Source organism: Rhyacophila brunnea, unplaced genomic scaffold (genome assembly GCF_057557595.1).
Source record: "Rhyacophila brunnea isolate RB1 unplaced genomic scaffold, BYU_Rbru_1.0 scaffold_1, whole genome shotgun sequence".
Classification (NCBI taxonomy): domain Eukaryota; kingdom Metazoa; phylum Arthropoda; class Insecta; order Trichoptera; family Rhyacophilidae; genus Rhyacophila; species Rhyacophila brunnea.
Window position 1 is genome coordinate 26,666,558 of NW_028232751.1, and position 20,645 is coordinate 26,687,202.

At 34.2% G+C, this 20,645-nt stretch overlaps 1 protein-coding gene across 1 annotated transcript in view; it reads left to right on the forward strand.

Annotated features, from left to right (window-relative positions):
• The window catches only part of hiw (MYC binding protein highwire), a 180,474-nt gene that overhangs the window by 10,113 nt on the left and 149,716 nt on the right, over positions 1-20,645 (forward strand). Inside the window, exons 10-21 of the mRNA XM_085961171.1 lie at positions 995-1,106; positions 1,962-2,154; positions 2,908-3,056; positions 3,843-4,288; positions 5,318-5,516; positions 8,615-9,062; positions 10,413-10,585; positions 16,672-16,856; positions 17,814-18,527; positions 18,866-19,042; positions 19,214-19,426; positions 20,036-20,242. Coding sequence (XP_085817297.1) covers positions 995-1,106; positions 1,962-2,154; positions 2,908-3,056; positions 3,843-4,288; positions 5,318-5,516; positions 8,615-9,062; positions 10,413-10,585; positions 16,672-16,856; positions 17,814-18,527; positions 18,866-19,042; positions 19,214-19,426; positions 20,036-20,242 — 3,216 coding nt within the window. The remainder of the gene's footprint in view (positions 1-994; positions 1,107-1,961; positions 2,155-2,907; positions 3,057-3,842; positions 4,289-5,317; positions 5,517-8,614; positions 9,063-10,412; positions 10,586-16,671; positions 16,857-17,813; positions 18,528-18,865; positions 19,043-19,213; positions 19,427-20,035; positions 20,243-20,645) is intronic.

Below are 20,645 nucleotides of genomic sequence, written 5' to 3' on the forward strand. Positions count from 1 at the left end.
TGGGAAAATGAATTTTAAACTTTACTTGATCAACATAAATCTAGGCTATAATTATTATTTAAAATAAAAATGGAAAATTGTGCTTGTGTAGTTGGGAACAATTAAATAATATTCAATTGTATGAAAAAATATTGTAGATATATTATTTTATTTATTTAATGCATTTATGGTTTTAAAGTTATCTAATATTTTCAAGCACAAAATTAATAAAGTTCCCATTAACTTCTGACTTACCTAGTTTTATCATTTTGTAGAGAAGGAAATGTAGAATAATATTCAATAGCTATTTCAAAAACAGTGAAAATCAAGTTATCTAGTTGTAGTATTGAGGTGACGATATTGATTGTATTTCTAATTTACTTACCTGTTATCATCTCCGAAGAGAAAAGACGGAGCTTTGGATACCTCTTGCCTGCTTGTGTATAATGACGTCTTGCTGTAGATTCTTCAGGGATATATTGACGACACAGATGTTTGCAGAGAAAACTGTATTTATTTTGCATAATAATTGAGTGATTGATTCGATTAAAATGGAGGTAATGCCCGGGTATGGACCGGCCGTGCAATCCCATCTTATTGATATTTCCTAGCCGAGCGAAAAAGCGGGAGAACATCTCCATTATTATTATCTTGCCGGGTGATAGAAACTACAATTTTATGCAATGTTATCATTTAGGTAACACTAAATGCATATTTTTAAGTGTTTTATTTAGAAATGAATTTGATCTCAATATTATACGGCCATATATTTCTGATACAAAAGCTGAACTATGATATCGGACATGGGGGAAAGCGGGTTACACCACCGCAAGGCAAAGGAGGGTCGATCACAGCAATGGTATCCTTACGGTTTTGTCACAATGGTGCCGAGTGTCCACACTCTCTGGCGGTATCCAGAACACGTATCTATTACATATTCATTTTAAAATCAATATATTTTATCATCAGTTACAGTTACCTTTTGGAATAATTGTTTGTATTCTATGGTGCTCAGGTTGCTCTTGGAAAAGCGCACGGTGTTGCTCTAAATTCGGAAGGCGTTGTCTATACATTTGGCATCAATAATAGGGGACAGTGCGGAAGAGATTTTGGACAAGCAAAAGATGGTAAGATTCAAGCATCTTAAAACAATATCATTATAATAATATAGTCAGTCCCTATTAAAAAAGTCGGATCTGCAAAATGCTATTTTCAGTACGAGCAATCAAAGATGTTTCATCAGAGTATCTCGAAATTTTTCAAACAAACAAAAAAAACAGTGATTGTGGTATAAATGTTTAAAGTGTTTAAATAACTTTTACGTAATAATCCGAAAATGACAAAATTTCAGATCCGACTTTTTTAATAGGGACTGACGATATGAGGCGTCTAATAACAAAACTTAATAAACCACACATATTATGATCAAAATCGAATTACTGAAACCGAGTATTTAAAGTGATATATGTACCTAAATGAATGTTGATAGGTCCTATTTTATTTCAAAAAGGGGATAATCAGTTAGTAGAAAATAAATATGCATATTGTTCTAGTTTGAAAATAAAATATGATAGAAAAAATAAACTATTATTATGCTTGATGCACAAACATGTAATTCCCCACTAATATTGAATTGTATACTGCGGTTTTTGTTATTAGACGCCTCATTTAAATTATATTAATCACCAGATAACATAAAAGTTAATTCCAAATGTTTGAATATTGTACTATTTCATTCTAATTGTTTTTATAGCGACCTGCCATCCAAAGAGATCCCGAAAGGTGAATCCCGGTTCAAAACAATTCGAATGGAATAGCACAATACTAAAATCAATTCCATCAAGTACCCTCAGTTGAAAGTGTTAATTTTATAATACCACCAACTTTCGATACTTAATTGAAATAGAAATTCTGACATGGCCATCATTAGCAATTTTGATTGAGGAGGAGATTCAATCTTAATTAATTATGTTTAATTTCAGGCAACGACCAAATGGGAATGTCGTCTCCATGCCATTCGCATATGATCCGAGAAAACTTAAAAATCTGTGAGCCAGGAATGCATAAGTGGAAACAAGAACTGTGCATGATCTGTGTGAACTGTAATCAATGCACGGGTTTCTCGGGAAATTGCACTCAAAAAAGTTCTCCGAAGAAAAAAATTGATATAGGACAGTAAGTAAAATATATCATATAGTTGCAAAAGTTTATCCGGAATCCTGCTCAATTTTCATCATCTTTTCTCCTTTGCCTTGTATCGAGTTCGATGCCAGTTGGATACGCCAAGTCAGTGACAGTTCTTAATCAATTAGATGAGATGTTCGCTTTGTCTTAAAAACATGTGTGTTTTTCGCAATCTGTCTGTAAAATTTAATCAATACGTACAAAAATCGTGGAAAAATAACCATTGCTGTATTATAAAAAAAATTATGCAGCAGTTTAATTAATTAATAATTATAAGAACAACCTTTATAAATTTGGTTAACACTTGATACCGTCTATTTATCATGTTTGTAATATAATTTACCTTGATTAACTACACAATCCAGTAGCACTTCCATTTGTGGAATCTGAAACATGTCACATGATTCATAAACCTGGATACGTGTTTTCGAATCCCACTTAGATTTTTCTAGTCGATATATTTTTATTATCGAGGTTTTTCAAAATTATATTATTTTACACAATAGCTGTTTATCATAATGGATAATTTTTTGCAAGAAGGCCTTCAATCTAGCTTTTACCTCAAATACCATTATTATTTTAACTCCTAACCAGCCTATGTGAACTCCACAGAGTGGATGTTACATTAAAAGGGTTTTTTTAATGTAGAATGGTTGTAAGCCGTTCGCTCTAGATCAAGACAGATAGTCTAACAACTACGCCATCATGATAACTCTATTACTGGAGTAATATATGTTGTTTCAGAGTCTGTGGTTGTGGCGAAGGTGACAGTGGATGTGAAATATGTGGCATCTGCAGGACTTGCGCTAAAGACTGTACCTTAACATTGAATAATGTACACCTTGGTCATTTATCAACTGGAAGCCGTACAGATAATAGTCCAGTAAAAACAAGTAAGTATTCTTTTAATTCAGGTATAATTAAGGTGAGGCTATTTTAATTCTCATCTGTGTATTCAATCAGTGTATGAATCAGAGCTGTCGTACCCCTACATTTTATACAAATTCATTTCCAATGTAAAATATCGCATGGAGTTTTGGTACTGACAAAATAAAATTCGAAATCATTCTTCCAGTTCTTCAAAATAAATCTATTCAGCAGAGGCCTCTAAATACATTTTATCAAAACTTTGTGGCAACTTATCAAGAAAGTAAATTATCATTTTCACTCCTTTGCAAAAGATATACGTAGGTCTATATAGAATAGAAGTAATGAGTTAACTCATTCACTGCGGACCAGTTAATTACTATTTATTTACCACATTTAATTAACATGCTAATAGTATCTAATGCCCATCTAATGGCAACAGTTGTGTTGGACGCACGGAACGAGTTAACAGATTTTTTTACAAGGAATATATTTAAATGATTCGCACAACCCACTGTCCTTGCTCTGGATCAAGCACTCATTGAATAACAACCATAAAATAAAATTTGCTCTTCTTTAGTTTATACAGATACTATCTGAACGTGCAGTATACAACTAATTTTGTTAACAAACATAAATTAGGTATCAATAAAAATAAATTTTAAATCAAATAAGAACAATGCTAGAGGTGTTTTGAAATGTGTAGGTACAGGGTTTTCAATAACAGAAATGAGTAACTGAATGAAAAATTAACTTTTGCACTTGGAATAATAATTATACTAGTGACAATGAAAATAAATTCTACTTTACAGCAAGACTTTACACAGCTGATGCATGTGCACGAAAAACTATCCGGAAGTCATCATCCTCCACCCAGGTTCTTTCAAAATATTCATCCGTGGCGATGAGAGTCAAATATGGTGTATTACAAGGAGCTAAGGGTTCTGACGATAACACTAGCGGTTCCGAAGCAGAAAGAGAAGGCAACAGTCGAATATGTCTCGCTCCCGATGCGCTGGTGTTTGATAAGAAAGTCGCTCAGATTGCATGCGGCCTGCATCACACAGTCATGTTGACCGATTTTGGTGAAGTCTATACGTTTGGCTCCAATCAATTTGGCCAGCTGGGTACACGGGATAACAGCGCACATGGGATTGTCAAAGTGAATGTTCCTCAGTCAATACAGGTGGCCACTGGTAGTAACCACACTGCCATTCTTACAGCATCTGGGGAAGTTTATACAATGGGATCAAATAATGTAAGAATTTGTTAACTTATTAATCCATTGCTAGATCTGATTATTGAAATACAATAGTGGTTTTTGAAATGAATTTAAATAATATAAAAAAATTATTCAGTAATTGAAAGGCTTAATCTGTAAAATGTTGTCATCGATTATAGGGATGTGTCCGTGCTACTAGGAACACCTAGCAACAGAATGTCACTATACTTTATACTAATAATTTAAATTTTGAAGTGTTTTAATTTATCAAGTCATTTAAATGAATAATAAATATATATTTTTTTAATTAAAAAAATAATGTTAACAAACTGTTATAAAATGTACTTTTGTTGAACACTTTCATGTTATTATAGCATGTTATTTTTATAATTAAAATATACATGAATTAGTTGTTACAAATGAGTACCTAATATAGATGTTTGAATCAGAGCGTTGGAGCGGAGCTCAGAGCAGGATCACGGAGCACTGGAGCAATGAGATTTTACTCGGAGCAGGAGTAGAGCCGGAGCACCAAAAATTTGTAGTGCTCCACTGCTCCGGTTGTTTTTTTTATTATGAAATTTTCGTCCTAAAATCTAATGAAAATAGTAAATATATTTTGACACTTTGCAACACTGGAATTATTTGAAATGTGGCAACACTGGCGAGTGATAAATAACCTCACTTTTTTGACTGAAGAGACGATTTGCTGTCGGAAATTTTGTTTAATAGAATTAATAATGAAAATGAGTTTTATTTTAAAACTACTTAATTTTTTTTTTTAACATTTTGTATACATATAATACTTATTAAAACGTTTTACCCGGAGCGGAGCAGACCATGGAGCGGAGCTGGAGCAAGTATTAGGTCCCGGAACGGAGCAACTCAAAAAAGGGTCCGCTCCAACGCTCTGGTTTGAATGATTCATAATTTTTATTTACATTTAAAAATATAAATTTTTCTTAAAATTAAAAATCTAGAGATCCAACAGTTTTACAAGGAAACGTACCCATTGTTTTAAAATTTAAAGACAGATGCTCATACATTTTTTAAATCATTTTTCAGAGAGGTCAACTTGGAAGGATTATATCTGAGTCATCCAGCTCCGAAATAAGTCGTATTAGTACGTTTGAGCCGTCAAATGGTTGCAAAGTTCGTTGGATTGGAGCGTCAGGTGATGAAACATTCATCAAATTGGACCAAGCTCTGATCAATATTAGTAATTTATTATCAGCCACAATAACCGGGAACAAGGATTCACTCGGTATGATATAATTTCATGAAATTATTATATACAATTATCGATTTATAATATGACATCAAATGTGACGAAGGGGGGAGGAGAAGTCAGAAAAAGTTTGACATAGTGAGTAAACAAAAAATATAAAAGGACCTGAAAACACAATATTGGGGATCGGGGATTTAAATATAAATATCTGTTTTTTTAACATTTAGGGGGGGGGTATCAAAATGCAACGTAATATAGACAGGGTGATAAAAGGTTATGTGATGAAATGTGACGATGAGGGGGGGAGTTAAAAAATAGCCAAAATTTGTGTGACGTCATAATATGTGGACGATTTAACCTTAATTGATTTTTTCGGCAAATTTTCCTATTTTATTTTTGTAGAAAACCATTAGATAGAAACGAAGTACAGTAGACTCCCGATTATCCGGGTTAATGGTGGCAAGAGGCAGCGCGGATAAAGGAAAAACACGGATAATCGGAACTATGGTTTTTTTTTTTAAAATACTACATATTATACATATTTTCTAAAGCAGACAATTATTTTGACATGTTTAATACTTATTATTTATTAAGAAAATCTGTGATGTTGGTTTGTTTGCAGGAATCTTTATAATATCAGTTCGAATTTTCCTAACCAAGATTCATGTTTACAAAAGCGAAATTTTTAAAATTAAATTCATGCACGGATAATCCACAAACCTGATAATCCGCACATGGATAATGCCATCATTTTATCGACAAACAATACAATGCCACCAACACACAAATATTATTTTTTTCCATAGCTACCAACTCAACCACACATACAAAATATTCTGAAATCTCCATCAAGTGTCAAAATATATGCCGTTTTGTTTAAAATGGAATACCTACTGTGACACCCCCGTACGGTCCCCATTTGGGGATGTCTTTGTGTATCTGGAGACGCCCGAATCGGTATCGAAGCCAGCAAATAATAAGGCGCTGATTACGAAAATAAATAATAATAAAAGAGCCCAGCCGGCAATGCCGTAAATTTTGTAAAACCGTTGGAGATTTGCAACGTCGCTTTCTTTTCGACGACGGTTTCGTTGGAAAAAATCACAAGATGGCGCGGAGATCGCGACAAGCAGCAAAATCGCGAACGCGTACATTTCACCCTCCGTAGAATTATATTATTAAAAAAATGTAACCATATAGTGTAATAAACGTAAATAAACTCGCCGCTTTCCATCATAATTCCGGTGTATCAATTATCTACCTCCAAATCCTAAAACGCAGACGATAAACCAGAAACTAAAAATAAAAGTGACAGTTGAGAAAATAAATCTCTTACCAAAATGGAGGGAAGTGATAAGTGGCCCCAGTCAACGTGGGACTACGCTTCTTGATTTTGATCGTCTGGAATCAAGAAGCAGGTGGAATTTCTTTCACCCGGACACACCCTGAGATCCAAACACCGGAATAGAAAACGGCGAGGAAAAAACGTCCAGAGGCTTGCCTCTGGTGGCGCTCAACAAAGTATAATAATAAGCAGTAGAAAGAGGATGCTGCTAAAGCCAAGCCAGTGAAGAAAAGAGCAGAAACACCCGGATTGCGAAGTCATGGCTCCCGATGTACTCCCGACCAACTGCATCCGCCAGCGAACTTGGCCCACGGACGAGTGTATCGGGCAAGACCCTGGCTCCAACGAGGGAAAACGGCGTCAAATGCCCTGCATCATCAGCCGCTTGAGCCCTCTTCGTCAACAGCAGCGTGTCTGTGAGCCTTGCAAGCAGCCCTGGCCCAGATGCACCATGATGAAAAGAGCTACAAAGCGGCCTTCTTCAGCTGAGCAAAGCAGCCTCCATCAGCGGAAAGCAGCCAAGCAGCATCCTCAGCCATTAGCATCATAGATTAGTTAGTCTTAAGTGTTTTGTGTTTGGAAGCGATGTATAATAAGTTATTTCAGTGCTCGAAGTGGAAAATTTTACAACCCGGAGCGGTTGTATGAGGCAGAATGGCATTCCGGTCCATTTCGGGCCCTGATATATTTTTAAAATTATTTTTATAAACTTTAAAGCCATTTTAAGTATAAAATTAAGTTTTCGCATATTATATTAGTATAATATCAGTGCAGTGCGTGTAATTCGATAGCCGCGGCAGGGCAAGCGAGCAAAAAAGGGGGTCGAGTAATGTGCCGGTATGCACTTTCGTGAGGGATCGACTGATTTTCGGACGGTCGCTGTTGGGAAGGCTGGGTGCGACGTCCTCTCTCAGCATCCGCCCGTACGGTAGGCCTGGGAGCCGCGAACCACTACGCCCACAAAGCGGCGTAGTGCTGCATCCGAAACTCTCCGTTTGCCGACGGTCCGAGGGTGTTGAGAGGGCTGGGCGCGACGCCCTCCTCTCTCAGCAGCTTTACGGTGGGCCCGGGAACCGCGAACCACTATGCTACAGTGCTGCATCCGAGTCTCTCCGGCCGCCGACGTACCGGTGGGGCTTCGATCCTTCAACGTCTAGAGACGCAACCACCCCTTATCAAGCCACCGCACTGTCCAGTTACACACGCTATCGTAATCAGCCCTTAGTTGGCCCGATCCCCATTCGGGCCTTTCCGGAGAGGTGCGCTTGTGACACCCCCGTACGGTCCCCATTTGGGGATGTCTTTGTGTATCTGGAGACGCCCGAATCGGTATCGAAGCCAGCAAATAATAAGGCGCTGATTACGAAAATAAATAATAATAAAAGAGCCCAGCCGGCAATGCCGTAAATTTTGTAAAACCGTTGGAGATTTGCAACGTCGCTTTCTTTTCGACGACGGTTTCGTTGGAAAAAATCACAAGATGGCGCGGAGATCGCGACAAGCAGCAAAATCGCGAACGCGTACATTTCACCCTCCGTAGAATTATATTATTAAAAAAATGTAACCATATAGTGTAATAAACGTAAATAAACTCGCCGCTTTCCATCATAATTCCGGTGTATCAATTATCTACCTCCAAATCCTAAAACGCAGACGATAAACCAGAAACTAAAAATAAAAGTGACAGTTGAGAAAATAAATCTCTTACCAAAATGGAGGGAAGTGATACTACTTATCTTCTAGAAACCCTTGTCAATCATTATTATAATATTAACCATTTCTTTTCTAGTTATTCTACCATGGAAAGTTAGCGATTCATTCAAATGCATTACAATAAATAAAAGTGACGGATCGTGTAACTCATACAATGCAAATGATCAAGTCGATTTTCTTGGAAGCTTAGCGTGTTTGGATCCCGTATATGACATATTTTGGAAGTACGATCCTGAAAATAATATTATGAAATGCTACAACATATTGGCTCTGAATGCTACAAATCTTCAACAATGTTCAACTGTCTTACCACTTGAAGAAAACTATGAAACAAGTCTTGCAAATTATGGCACCGAAGATACTTTAAAAAAAAGTGTTGACGGAAAAACACAGTCAAAGTCTTTGTCAATACTAAGCAGCGAATTGGCTCTACCAAAGACTCAAAATACTTTTATAACTCGAAGTCATGCAGCTTTGCATTTGCTTGCGTGTTTAGACACACTATTTTTATTCAACACTCAAAAGTAAGTTTCCTATATTCAAAAAACGTTTTTCTATTATGTATGTAGAATTAATAAGGTGTCAACTGATATTATTTCATAATACAATACTTAAAAATTATTTTGGTATATATGCCTCGTGTAAAATAACAGAAAAAGATTACCAAAAGTCCCTTTATAAACTTGATACCTGATCCCATCATCATTTTTTGTTTACCACTATCAAGAAAAATATTATCTTGGATATGTGAAATCATTATTTCCACAAATAATAATTAATGAAGTCATCCAAAATGTCTTCTAAACAAAGAGATTAAAGACTCCAGAAAGCACCGTCCATCCTCTTTGCTTTCAAAATATTTCCAATTATTTTAAGGAGCCGCCACAATATATTATTATAATGGTCCCCACAAAGGGGGGCTGACAGGGCTCTAGCTTGGTGGCCCGGACTTAGGCCCGGTGTGGTTGGTCAACCAGATAAGTGAGATAAGCACACATCACTAATTGACCCTAATAGTAAAAAAGTCACCTGCGGCGCTAATTTACTTCAAATGTTAATGTTGATTATGCTTTTAAAACATGTAATTATGCGATGAAATTTTATACTCCACAATTAAATAATTCAAGTGGATGTATTAAAAAATACTAAAAATCGCTAAAAAATATACTAAATAGGTACTCTTAATTTTACCTAGAACACCATTTGTAAAAGTTACTGTAGAGCGCCATACTGTCTTTAATCTTAGTGATAGGTAGAGGGGCCTGCCAAAGATCCTGGCCTGGGGGCCCACTTCAGGGTGTGGGGGCCATGATTCTAATATACACATAATTTAATTACCAACTATTTCATTGCGTAATGCAAATGATAGCAATGCTATTTCCATATATTTTGTTCATCTTACATCGACTTCAAAATAATGTTTTTAAGTAAGACTCATGCACATTTCAGGCTTCAGTTTTTTGGCAAATTAAAAATTATATATAAAATTGATAATATAAATATTCGAAATGAGTTTTTGTTAATTTTAAAGATATTATGTAACGTTAGTACTTTTTCCACATTTATATTATGAACCAGTCTCGGGTTTGTAATATTATAATAAATGTAGAAAAGATGTTTCTTTTAATATTATGATCCCTTCTTACCAAGGTATAACAGTTAAAGAATAATTATACCTTTCTTGATTCAACAATTTTTGAGCTATTGATATTGACAGTTGTTTCAAGCTGCAAATCATAATTGGTACGAAATTATCAATGCACTTAAAATAGCAGTCAACATCAAATAACTCAATTGTAGGATTAAAAAAACATTTTGTTTTAACACGATTATACCAGCTCGTAAATGTCAGTTAAATTAATGTATTCTTTTAGGTTACCGTTCGTTGACGACTCCATCACAGATGACATTTTACCATTACCAAAACCTGTTTCAAAAGAAGAGTACCAATCAGTGTACAGATTTTCATGTCATGGAAATGGATGGGGATATCCTAGTCATGCAATTGAAGCTATTCGATTTATGACTAACTGTGACATGATTTTAGGTGAGATTATCATAGATATTTCTTCATTAGAGGCTATTTCAACATAACTAGCAAACCTTATACAAAATAATAAAAGATTGCCCAAAAGATGTTTCTACTCTAATGGATCAGAAAGTAGTAGCAGACGTTATTTGAAATTCTGCAAAAATCTATGTTCAAAACCCTTTGGATGCTACTCAATGACATATCATTGTTTTTGATAATAGCCAGGAATGGTAATATCAATCGTCGTTTTGCTTTTGATGCCTGACATGTTAAGTTAATTTGAGAACATACTACTGCACCAGTGGTACGAAACATTTTTTTAATCTAAGTTTTTAGTTTTATTGTTGTGTAATATAACCCGATTGATATTTGTTTTGTGACTGGGTAGGTTTAAAAATAATAACTATTGTATTTTTTTACATCGCATCAGCATTTTATCATAAAAATGTAAATTCCAAATACAAATTTCAGTTTACAATGTAAACATATATCATTTTTGATTCGTTTACAGTCAAATTCTTGGTGGAAGGACATTTTATTTTATTTTATTTTATACATTTGAAACAGCTGGAAAAGTCTTTTTAGTCCCTAGTGTGGGATAATACAAAGTAGTGGGTAACCGATTGTTTCCAAAAGCTGGTAAAAATCAAAACTTCGTGCGCTGATTGTGCATTTTGCCTGCTCGCGCGATCGCGCATATGATAGAGTGAGAAAGCGATATGTCAATTACTTGCAATGCGGGATATCTAATTGTTTCGTTATCTATTCAAGTGGTAAGGTGTCTAAAAATAATACAATATTTTCATTTATCGACAATAATTGGAGTAATCCTCGCCCGGATTTTGAAAAACATAGTTGCCAAAGGGTTAAGATCATATCAAGAATTTTTTTCAATAATTACCATCACACAAACATGGAACCAAGCATAATTTTTAAACACCTTGCTTATGATATTTTTACCATATTATGTACAAAAAATTTGTGACATTTTGCAAACTTTTAAAAAGTATGTACCCATCACAGAATCACTATTTAAATTTAATAATATTCAACATTATATTATTTAGAAGAACACTAACTGAGAGAGTATATCACAACCAATAGAAAAAACTTTCTTTGAAAAAAGTAAGCCAACCGGTCGGGAATCGAACCCGGCATCTCCAACGGGTAAACGCCCCAAACTAGTCGCATTCAGCCATTATGCTACGGAAGACATACTAATGACGACAAATATTTAAGCTATTGGCTATTAAATACCTACCACTCAGCGCTCTTCGAAATCATGTTACTTCGGCAATCGATTTTTGTTTATTAAATCAAAGTAGGTAGTTATTTTACTATTACAACGATTACTAACCGACGTCTAGGAATTTCTCCAATATTTTTTAAGCAACTTCTTGTACTTGCTAATAATTTTTAATTAACTATTTCTTTTATTCAAACGAATAATTCACAAGATTTAAGAATATATCATTCTGATTATTGAACATTATATTATTTAGAAGAACACTAACTGAGAGAGTATATCACAACCAATAGAAAAAACTTTCTTTGAAAAAAGTAAGCCAACCGGTCGGGAATCGAACCCGGCATCTCCAACGGGTAAACGCCCCAAACTAGTCGCATTCAGCCATTATGCTACGGAAGACATACTAATGAGGACAAATATTTAAGCTATTGGCTATTAAATACCTACCACTCAGCGCTCTTCGAAATCATGTTACTTCGGCAATCGATTTTTGTTTATTAAATCAAAGTAGGTAGTTATTTTACTATTACAACGATTACTAACCGACGTCTAGGAATTTCTCCAATATTTTTTAAGCAACTTCTTGTACTTGCTAATAATTTTTAATTAACTATTTCTTTTATTCAAACGAATAATTCACAAGATTTAAGAATATATCATTCTGATTATTGAACATTATATTATTTAGAAGAACACTAACTGAGAGAGTATATCACAACCAATAGAAAAAACTTTCTTTGAAAAAAGTAAGCCAACCGGTCGGGAATCGAACCCGGCATCTCCAACGGGTAAACGCCCCAAACTAGTCGCATTCAGCCATTATGCTACGGAAGACATACTAATGACGACAAATATTTAAGCTATTGGCTATTAAATACCTACCACTCAGCGCTCTTCGAAATCATGTTACTTCGGCAATCGATTTTTGTTTATTAAATCAAAGTAGGTAGTTATTTTACTATTACAACGATTACTAACCGACGTCTAGGAATTTCTCCAATATTTTTTAAGCAACTTCTTGTACTTGCTAATAATTTTTAATTAACTATTTCTTTTATTCAAACGAAAATATTGGAGAAATTCCTAGACGTCGGTTAGTAATCGTTGTAATAGTAAAATAACTACCTACTTTGATTTAATAAACAAAAATCGATTGCCGAAGTAACATGATTTCGAAGAGCGCTGAGTGGTAGGTATTTAATAGCCAATAGCTTAAATATTTGTCGTCATTAGTATGTCTTCCGTAGCATAATGGCTGAATGCGACTAGTTTGGGGCGTTTACCCGTTGGAGATGCCGGGTTCGATTCCCGACCGGTTGGCTTACTTTTTTCAAAGAAAGTTTTTTCTATTGGTTGTGATATACTCTCTCAGTTAGTGTTCTTCTAAATAATATAATGTTCAATAATCAGAATGATATATTCTTAAATCTTGTGAATTATTCGTTTGAATAAAAGAAATAGTTAATTAAAAATTATTAGCAAGTACAAGAAGTTGCTTAAAAAATATTGGAGAAATTCCTAGACGTCGGTTAGTAATCGTTGTAATAGTAAAATAACTACCTACTTTGATTTAATAAACAAAAATCGATTGCCGAAGTAACATGATTTCGAAGAGCGCTGAGTGGTAGGTATTTAATAGCCAATAGCTTAAATATTTGTCGTCATTAGTATGTCTTCCGTAGCATAATGGCTGAATGCGACTAGTTTGGGGCGTTTACCCGTTGGAGATGCCGGGTTCGATTCCCGACCGGTTGGCTTACTTTTTTCAAAGAAAGTTTTTTCTATTGGTTGTGATATACTCTCTCAGTTAGTGTTCTTCTAAATAATATAATGTTCAATAATCAGAATGATATATTCTTAAATCTTGTGAATTATTCGTTTGAATAAAAGAAATAGTTAATTAAAAATTATTAGCAAGTACAAGAAGTTGCTTAAAAAATATTGGAGAAATTCCTAGACGTCGGTTAGTAATCGTTGTAATAGTAAAATAACTACCTACTTTGATTTAATAAACAAAAATCGATTGCCGAAGTAACATGATTTCGAAGAGCGCTGAGTGGTAGGTATTTAATAGCCAATAGCTTAAATATTTGTCGTCATTAGTATGTCTTCCGTAGCATAATGGCTGAATGCGACTAGTTTGGGGCGTTTACCCGTTGGAGATGCCGGGTTCGATTCCCGACCGGTTGGCTTACTTTTTTCAAAGAAAGTTTTTTCTATTGGTTGTGATATACTCTCTCAGTTAGTGTTCTTCTAAATAATATAATGTTCAATAATCAGAATGATATATTCTTAAATCTTGTGAATTATTCGTTTGAATAAAAGAAATAGTTAATTAAAAATTATTAGCAAGTACAAGAAGTTGCTTAAAAAATATTGGAGAAATTCCTAGACGTCGGTTAGTAATCGTTGTAATAGTAAAATAACTACCTACTTTGATTTAATAAACAAAAATCGATTGCCGAAGTAACATGATTTCGAAGAGCGCTGAGTGGTAGGTATTTAATAGCCAATAGCTTAAATATTTGTCCTCATTAGTATGTCTTCCGTAGCATAATGGCTGAATGCGACTAGTTTGGGGCGTTTACCCGTTGGAGATGCCGGGTTCGATTCCCGACCGGTTGGCTTACTTTTTTCAAAGAAAGTTTTTTCTATTGGTTGTGATATACTCTCTCAGTTAGTGTTCTTCTAAATAATATAATGTTCAATAATCAGAATGATATATTCTTAAATCTTGTGAATTATTCGTTTGAATAAAAGAAATAGTTAATTAAAAATTATTAGCAAGTACAAGAAGTTGCTTAAAAAATATTGGAGAAATTCCTAGACGTCGGTTAGTAATCGTTGTAATAGTAAAATAACTACCTACTTTGATTTAATAAACAAAAATCGATTGCCGAAGTAACATGATTTCGAAGAGCGCTGAGTGGTAGGTATTTAATAGCCAATAGCTTAAATATTTGTCGTCATTAGTATGTCTTCCGTAGCATAATGGCTGAATGCGACTAGTTTGGGGCGTTTACCCGTTGGAGATGCCGGGTTCGATTCCCGACCGGTTGGCTTACTTTTTTCAAAGAAAGTTTTTTCTATTGGTTGTGATATACTCTCTCAGTTAGTGTTCTTCTAAATAATATAATGTTCAATAATCAGAATGATATATTCTTAAATCTTGTGAATTATTCGTTTGAATAAAAGAAATAGTTAATTAAAAATTATTAGCAAGTACAAGAAGTTGCTTAAAAAATATTGGAGAAATTCCTAGACGTCGGTTAGTAATCGTTGTAATAGTAAAATAACTACCTACTTTGATTTAATAAACAAAAATCGATTGCCGAAGTAACATGATTTCGAAGAGCGCTGAGTGGTAGGTATTTAATAGCCAATAGCTTAAATATTTGTCGTCATTAGTATGTCTTCCGTAGCATAATGGCTGAATGCGACTAGTTTGGGGCGTTTACCCGTTGGAGATGCCGGGTTCGATTCCCGACCGGTTGGCTTACTTTTTTCAAAGAAAGTTTTTTCTATTGGTTGTGATATACTCTCTCAGTTAGTGTTCTTCTAAATAATATAATGTTCAATAATCAGAATGATATATTCTTAAATCTTGTGAATTATTCGTTTGAATAAAAGAAATAGTTAATTAAAAATTATTAGCAAGTACAAGAAGTTGCTTAAAAAATATTGGAGAAATTCCTAGACGTCGGTTAGTAATCGTTGTAATAGTAAAATAACTACCTACTTTGATTTAATAAACAAAAATCGATTGCCGAAGTAACATGATTTCGAAGAGCGCTGAGTGGTAGGTATTTAATAGCCAATAGCTTAAATATTTGTCGTCATTAGTATGTCTTCCGTAGCATAATGGCTGAATGCGACTAGTTTGGGGCGTTTACCCGTTGGAGATGCCGGGTTCGATTCCCGACCGGTTGGCTTACTTTTTTCAAAGAAAGTTTTTTCTATTGGTTGTGATATACTCTCTCAGTTAGTGTTTTTCTAAATAATATAATGTTCAATAATCAGAATGATATATTCTTAAATCTTGTGAATTATTCGTTTGAATAAAAGAAATAGTTAATTAAAAATTATTAGCAAGTACAAGAAGTTGCTTAAAAAATATTGGAGAAATTCCTAGACGTCGGTTAGTAATCGTTGTAATAGTAAAATAACTACCTACTTTGATTTAATAAACAAAAATCGATTGCCGAAGTAACATGATTTCGAAGAGCGCTGAGTGGTAGGTATTTAATAGCCAATAGCTTAAATATTTGTCGTCATTAGTATGTCTTCCGTAGCATAATGGCTGAATGCGACTAGTTTGGGGCGTTTACCCGTTGGAGATGCCGGGTTCGATTCCCGACCGGTTGGCTTACTTTTTTCAAAGAAAGTTTTTTCTATTGGTTGTGATATACTCTCTCAGTTAGTGTTCTTCTAAATAATATAATGTTCAATAATCAGAATGATATATTCTTAAATATTGTGAATTATTCGTTTGAATAAAAGAAATAGTTAATTAATAATATTCAGGTTGCTAAGCACTGGAATCTAGACTAGCACACACTTACTGTATATATAGTTATATAATACCCACGATAGCCGAGTTCTAATGTGTTGGCTTATAAAGTTGTGGGGTCTTAGGTTAGAATCCCGGGTCTGATTATTTCACGTGTTGTTTTATCATAACTCGAGCAAGTGGCTAATGCAAAAACAAAATCTCTTAAGATATATTATCTTCGTAAGGCGGTCAAGATTGTAGAGTCAATAATTTAAAGAAATTACAATACAAGACGTGGGTCTATAATAATGTATTTATTGGTTTTTTGTTTGCATTTATTAACATTTAAAAATTTATTAGGTGGATTTGCACTATTTGGGGGCCGTGGGGAGTATGTAGCGAAGATAAAGCTTTTTGACATTGGATATGAGGGTGGTGAACAGGAAGTCGACGGAGAGACATTAAGAGAGACTGATGAAGTCCTGTATCAGTGCCCGGCCAGAGAAAAATATCCAATATTTTTCGATGTCCCTGTCAAAATAATGGTATGGTTAAACTCTTCAAAATACCTTAATTTTTTTTTAGGTTACCATATATAAAACTAATTCAGTTGACAAAACAGGTGAGTGCTGCTCACATGAGAGATCGGATAAGCATAAAAATCTAAAGAGACTATTTATTTCGTTGTTATTTTGGATTCGTTCCTACTTTGAACATTTTGACTAAATATGACAGGTATATTATATTGTGGCATTTTTTATTGATTTTTGCCATGACATTATATCATGTTTGAGGCTGTTAATTTCAAAGTTGGAAACCTATATTCCGCCGTTTTGAGATAATCGTAAAAACACCGTTCAAGGACATTTAGGATTGCAAAGAGAAAATTTTCTGTTTAGAAATACATTAGTAAACAATTAGAAAAAGCGAAAAATGAAATAAAATATCCTAAATGTTATTGAATTCAATAATCATATTGTTTAAAGTTAGTCGAGAAATGCAAAAAATGATGGCTGATGAATATTATGAATCTATTTCATTCTATTTAATTAACGAAGGGAGCTGCATTTTGATATTTTATGAATATACAAAGGATAAAAAGGTACATACAGAATAAAAATCAAGAAAAATATCAAAAAAAATTAAAATGGTGTTACAACTTTGAAACTAATAATCTCATTTAGTCAATAATGATGTAATGAACAAAAATTTACCTCATATTCTATGATGATGATGTATTAACAATATGTTGATTCATAAAAATGTATCTTAATCTTAATCCTTGCTGTGCCGCAATTAGTTAATTGGTATAATTGATGTACAATTAGGTTACGCTTGTGGCAGTTAAACGGATAACCGTTATATGATGTGTTCTGAAACCGTAATCATATCTATCAATTCATTTTTAAAACTTGTTTTCTTAATTTTTTTTGCATAAATAGTAAAAGATGAAATTTTCCTTTTCTTCGATACACTGCTATGAATTACATTTTTTATTTTAGGCCAACAAATGGTACGTGGCATGGGCTCGTATAACCGGACCATCTTCTGACTGTGGATCGTTAGGTCAAGCATCGGTTGCCACAAACGGTTACATATTTCAGTTCAAAGCTTCCAAAAAGTCCAACAATGGCACAAACATAGTCAACGGACAGATACCATGCTTGCTGTTCAAGAATATTATATTATCAAACTGCTCCAAGAACAACAATCCAGTATACGATCCTGTACAAATATTATCTTTGAATTTTGGGAAGAACATAAACCGAGAAGGTCTTGAATGCTTACATTCATTACTGCAATGGAGTTGGAATACAATAATCAACGGAGCAATGGAAAAGTACAGCCAGAGGCATCACAGTAAAGTTTACGCAATAAAACACGAAGAAAAATTAGCGTTTATATCAAAAGCTACATTGAAACTGATAAGGTCATATCTTAATGAGATATATCCGCTTAGTACGAAAAAGAAGATGACAGAAGAATGCGAATACCTTGTCGAAGGAATTTATGAAATTCGGAAACTGTTAATGAATATCTTATCGGATGACGTTATCTCAAGTAAACAAGACGCATCATATAATTCTTCCCGTAATAAGCTTCTGACATCCATTTTAAAAGAATGTCATCAAACTTTTGAAGAGCTTTTCCATGTATTTTTTCCCACGTCATATCTAAAATGGTCTATTCTGTGTTCACTACTTGCCAATGTTGAGGTAATAACATTATTAGGAATCATATAAATTAATATTATTTATGTTGTATACAGGAAACACTGAATGTGTTACAATATTTGGTTGATTATTGTATTTTTTTAAAATTAAAAACATCAGAAGTGAAGTTCATGAAGAAGGTTTATCATTCAGCAATTGAATCCCTCTCGGGAAAAGCAGAGTTATCCTGAAATCTTCGTTTGACAAGTATACACTTTTATTCCAGAGAAGGGCTCAATTTTATGATGATTTTTTCAATCAAAATCTGTGATAATAAAACCATTTTGACAATATTCATTAACATGATTCTGTGATGTTTTTTTATTATTCCTCACTTTCAGGATGGAGTGTGTAAAAGTAAACCATTACTGCTGAGTGCAGTTCTCGCCTCTTTGAATGGCCGTGTCAATTTGCGTCAGATTTTACCAATAGCAGGCCAAGTGATTCCTGATGAGTGTGCACCAAATGTGCGTTACAAATTTCCGACACTCGTAGAGAAAATATGCTCCAAAACTATGGTAAATATAAATATTTTTGATTGATTTGTAATAATTCATTACCATTGACAAATTAAAAGAGGGTTTTACAGCTCATCTCTCTTAAGCATACCAATATCCTCTGTATTTTCCTAATTAATAAATTGATTATATATTTCAATAAACTGTAAGTGTTGATGTGTTTTATAATAGGATGAAGGAACAAGTGATATTTCACGATGGACACTGGACAGCTTATTGAATTGTCTTTTGGATTTAATCATCGCCCCGGTGAAGATGTACTTGAAGCTTGAGGCTTCTGATACTTTGTGCAATGAGACTTCTATTACGTCTCTCGTCAAACATTGCAGCCATCTTTTAACCAGAATTGTAGCGGAGCTCACTTTCAATGCTGTCAATCCAGAGGTAATTTAGGTTTTTTTTTTAAATTGGCTTTACAATCTGATCTGGGATTTGGGCCGCCTCATGAATAATTTTCGATACAGATTTGTTTTAAGAGAAATGGGCATTAGCCACTTGCCTAATTTATTAGATCTATACTGTGTCCAAACACACATTGAAAAAAAATGATAACAGCATAACGACATGTTACCGCTCGGCCATCATAGCCTCTCAATAATGCCCCCCTCTAATCAATTTACAGTGTGACGTCATATATGGATACATATTTTAAATAATGAGCCAGATTATATATAGACATGTATGGTGAAGGCATAGATTGATACAATCTGGACTCCAGAGGTATAATTTTGTCTATAACAAATCTGGTTATTTTTATATTTTGGCACCAGTATTGGTTTCCGCAAGTGTGACATTTTACCTCTGGGGTCCAGAAATATTTACTAAATTCTTCCCTTCACCTTATTTAAATAAAAGTAAACACCGAATCAACAATCTCAATAAAACACTTTGAAAATATCACCTTTATCTCACATATTGAGTTTACATAGAGGTTGTGGTAGAGTGATGAAATATATTTACAAACAAAACAATAATGTGAACATATTTTATAAGGAATCTGAAGATCCAGGATCCAGTGGAATTAGTCTGTGTACACCCAACCGATTTGTTCATTTTAATCCTGCGTGCAACTGGCATACAAGCAAAGGCTTTCCAGATGCCATCTGCTTTAAAGTGGACAGAGCTGGAATATTCATTGTCGGTGTGGCGGTATACGGTGGGGTGGGAAATTACAACTACGAGCTGGAAATACTTTGTGATGTAAGTATTTCATTCCAATAGTTCTTGACACATTTTTACTACATAATAATACTGAATTTTTACAAATTACAGTCGAACTGGGTTATTACAATCTCGGTCATAACGAGATCTCGGATGTAATGAGGAAACATTAGTTGACATTTTGGTTTATGATTTTCTCCATTCACTCCATTCACTGTTAATTCGAGCAACTTATAGGATATACCGAGCTAAAATACTGTTAATGTGTCGATCATTTAAAAACATTTCGACCCTAAGCAATATAATCCGATCGGACAGGATGCCGCCGGGGACGGATTACGTTAATAACACTAGTTAAGTGACTAAGTACCTACCTAATTGTTGTTTTCGCCGACAATAATGCAAAAGTATCCATGCGTATGGTTGAAAAATCCAAGGTTTG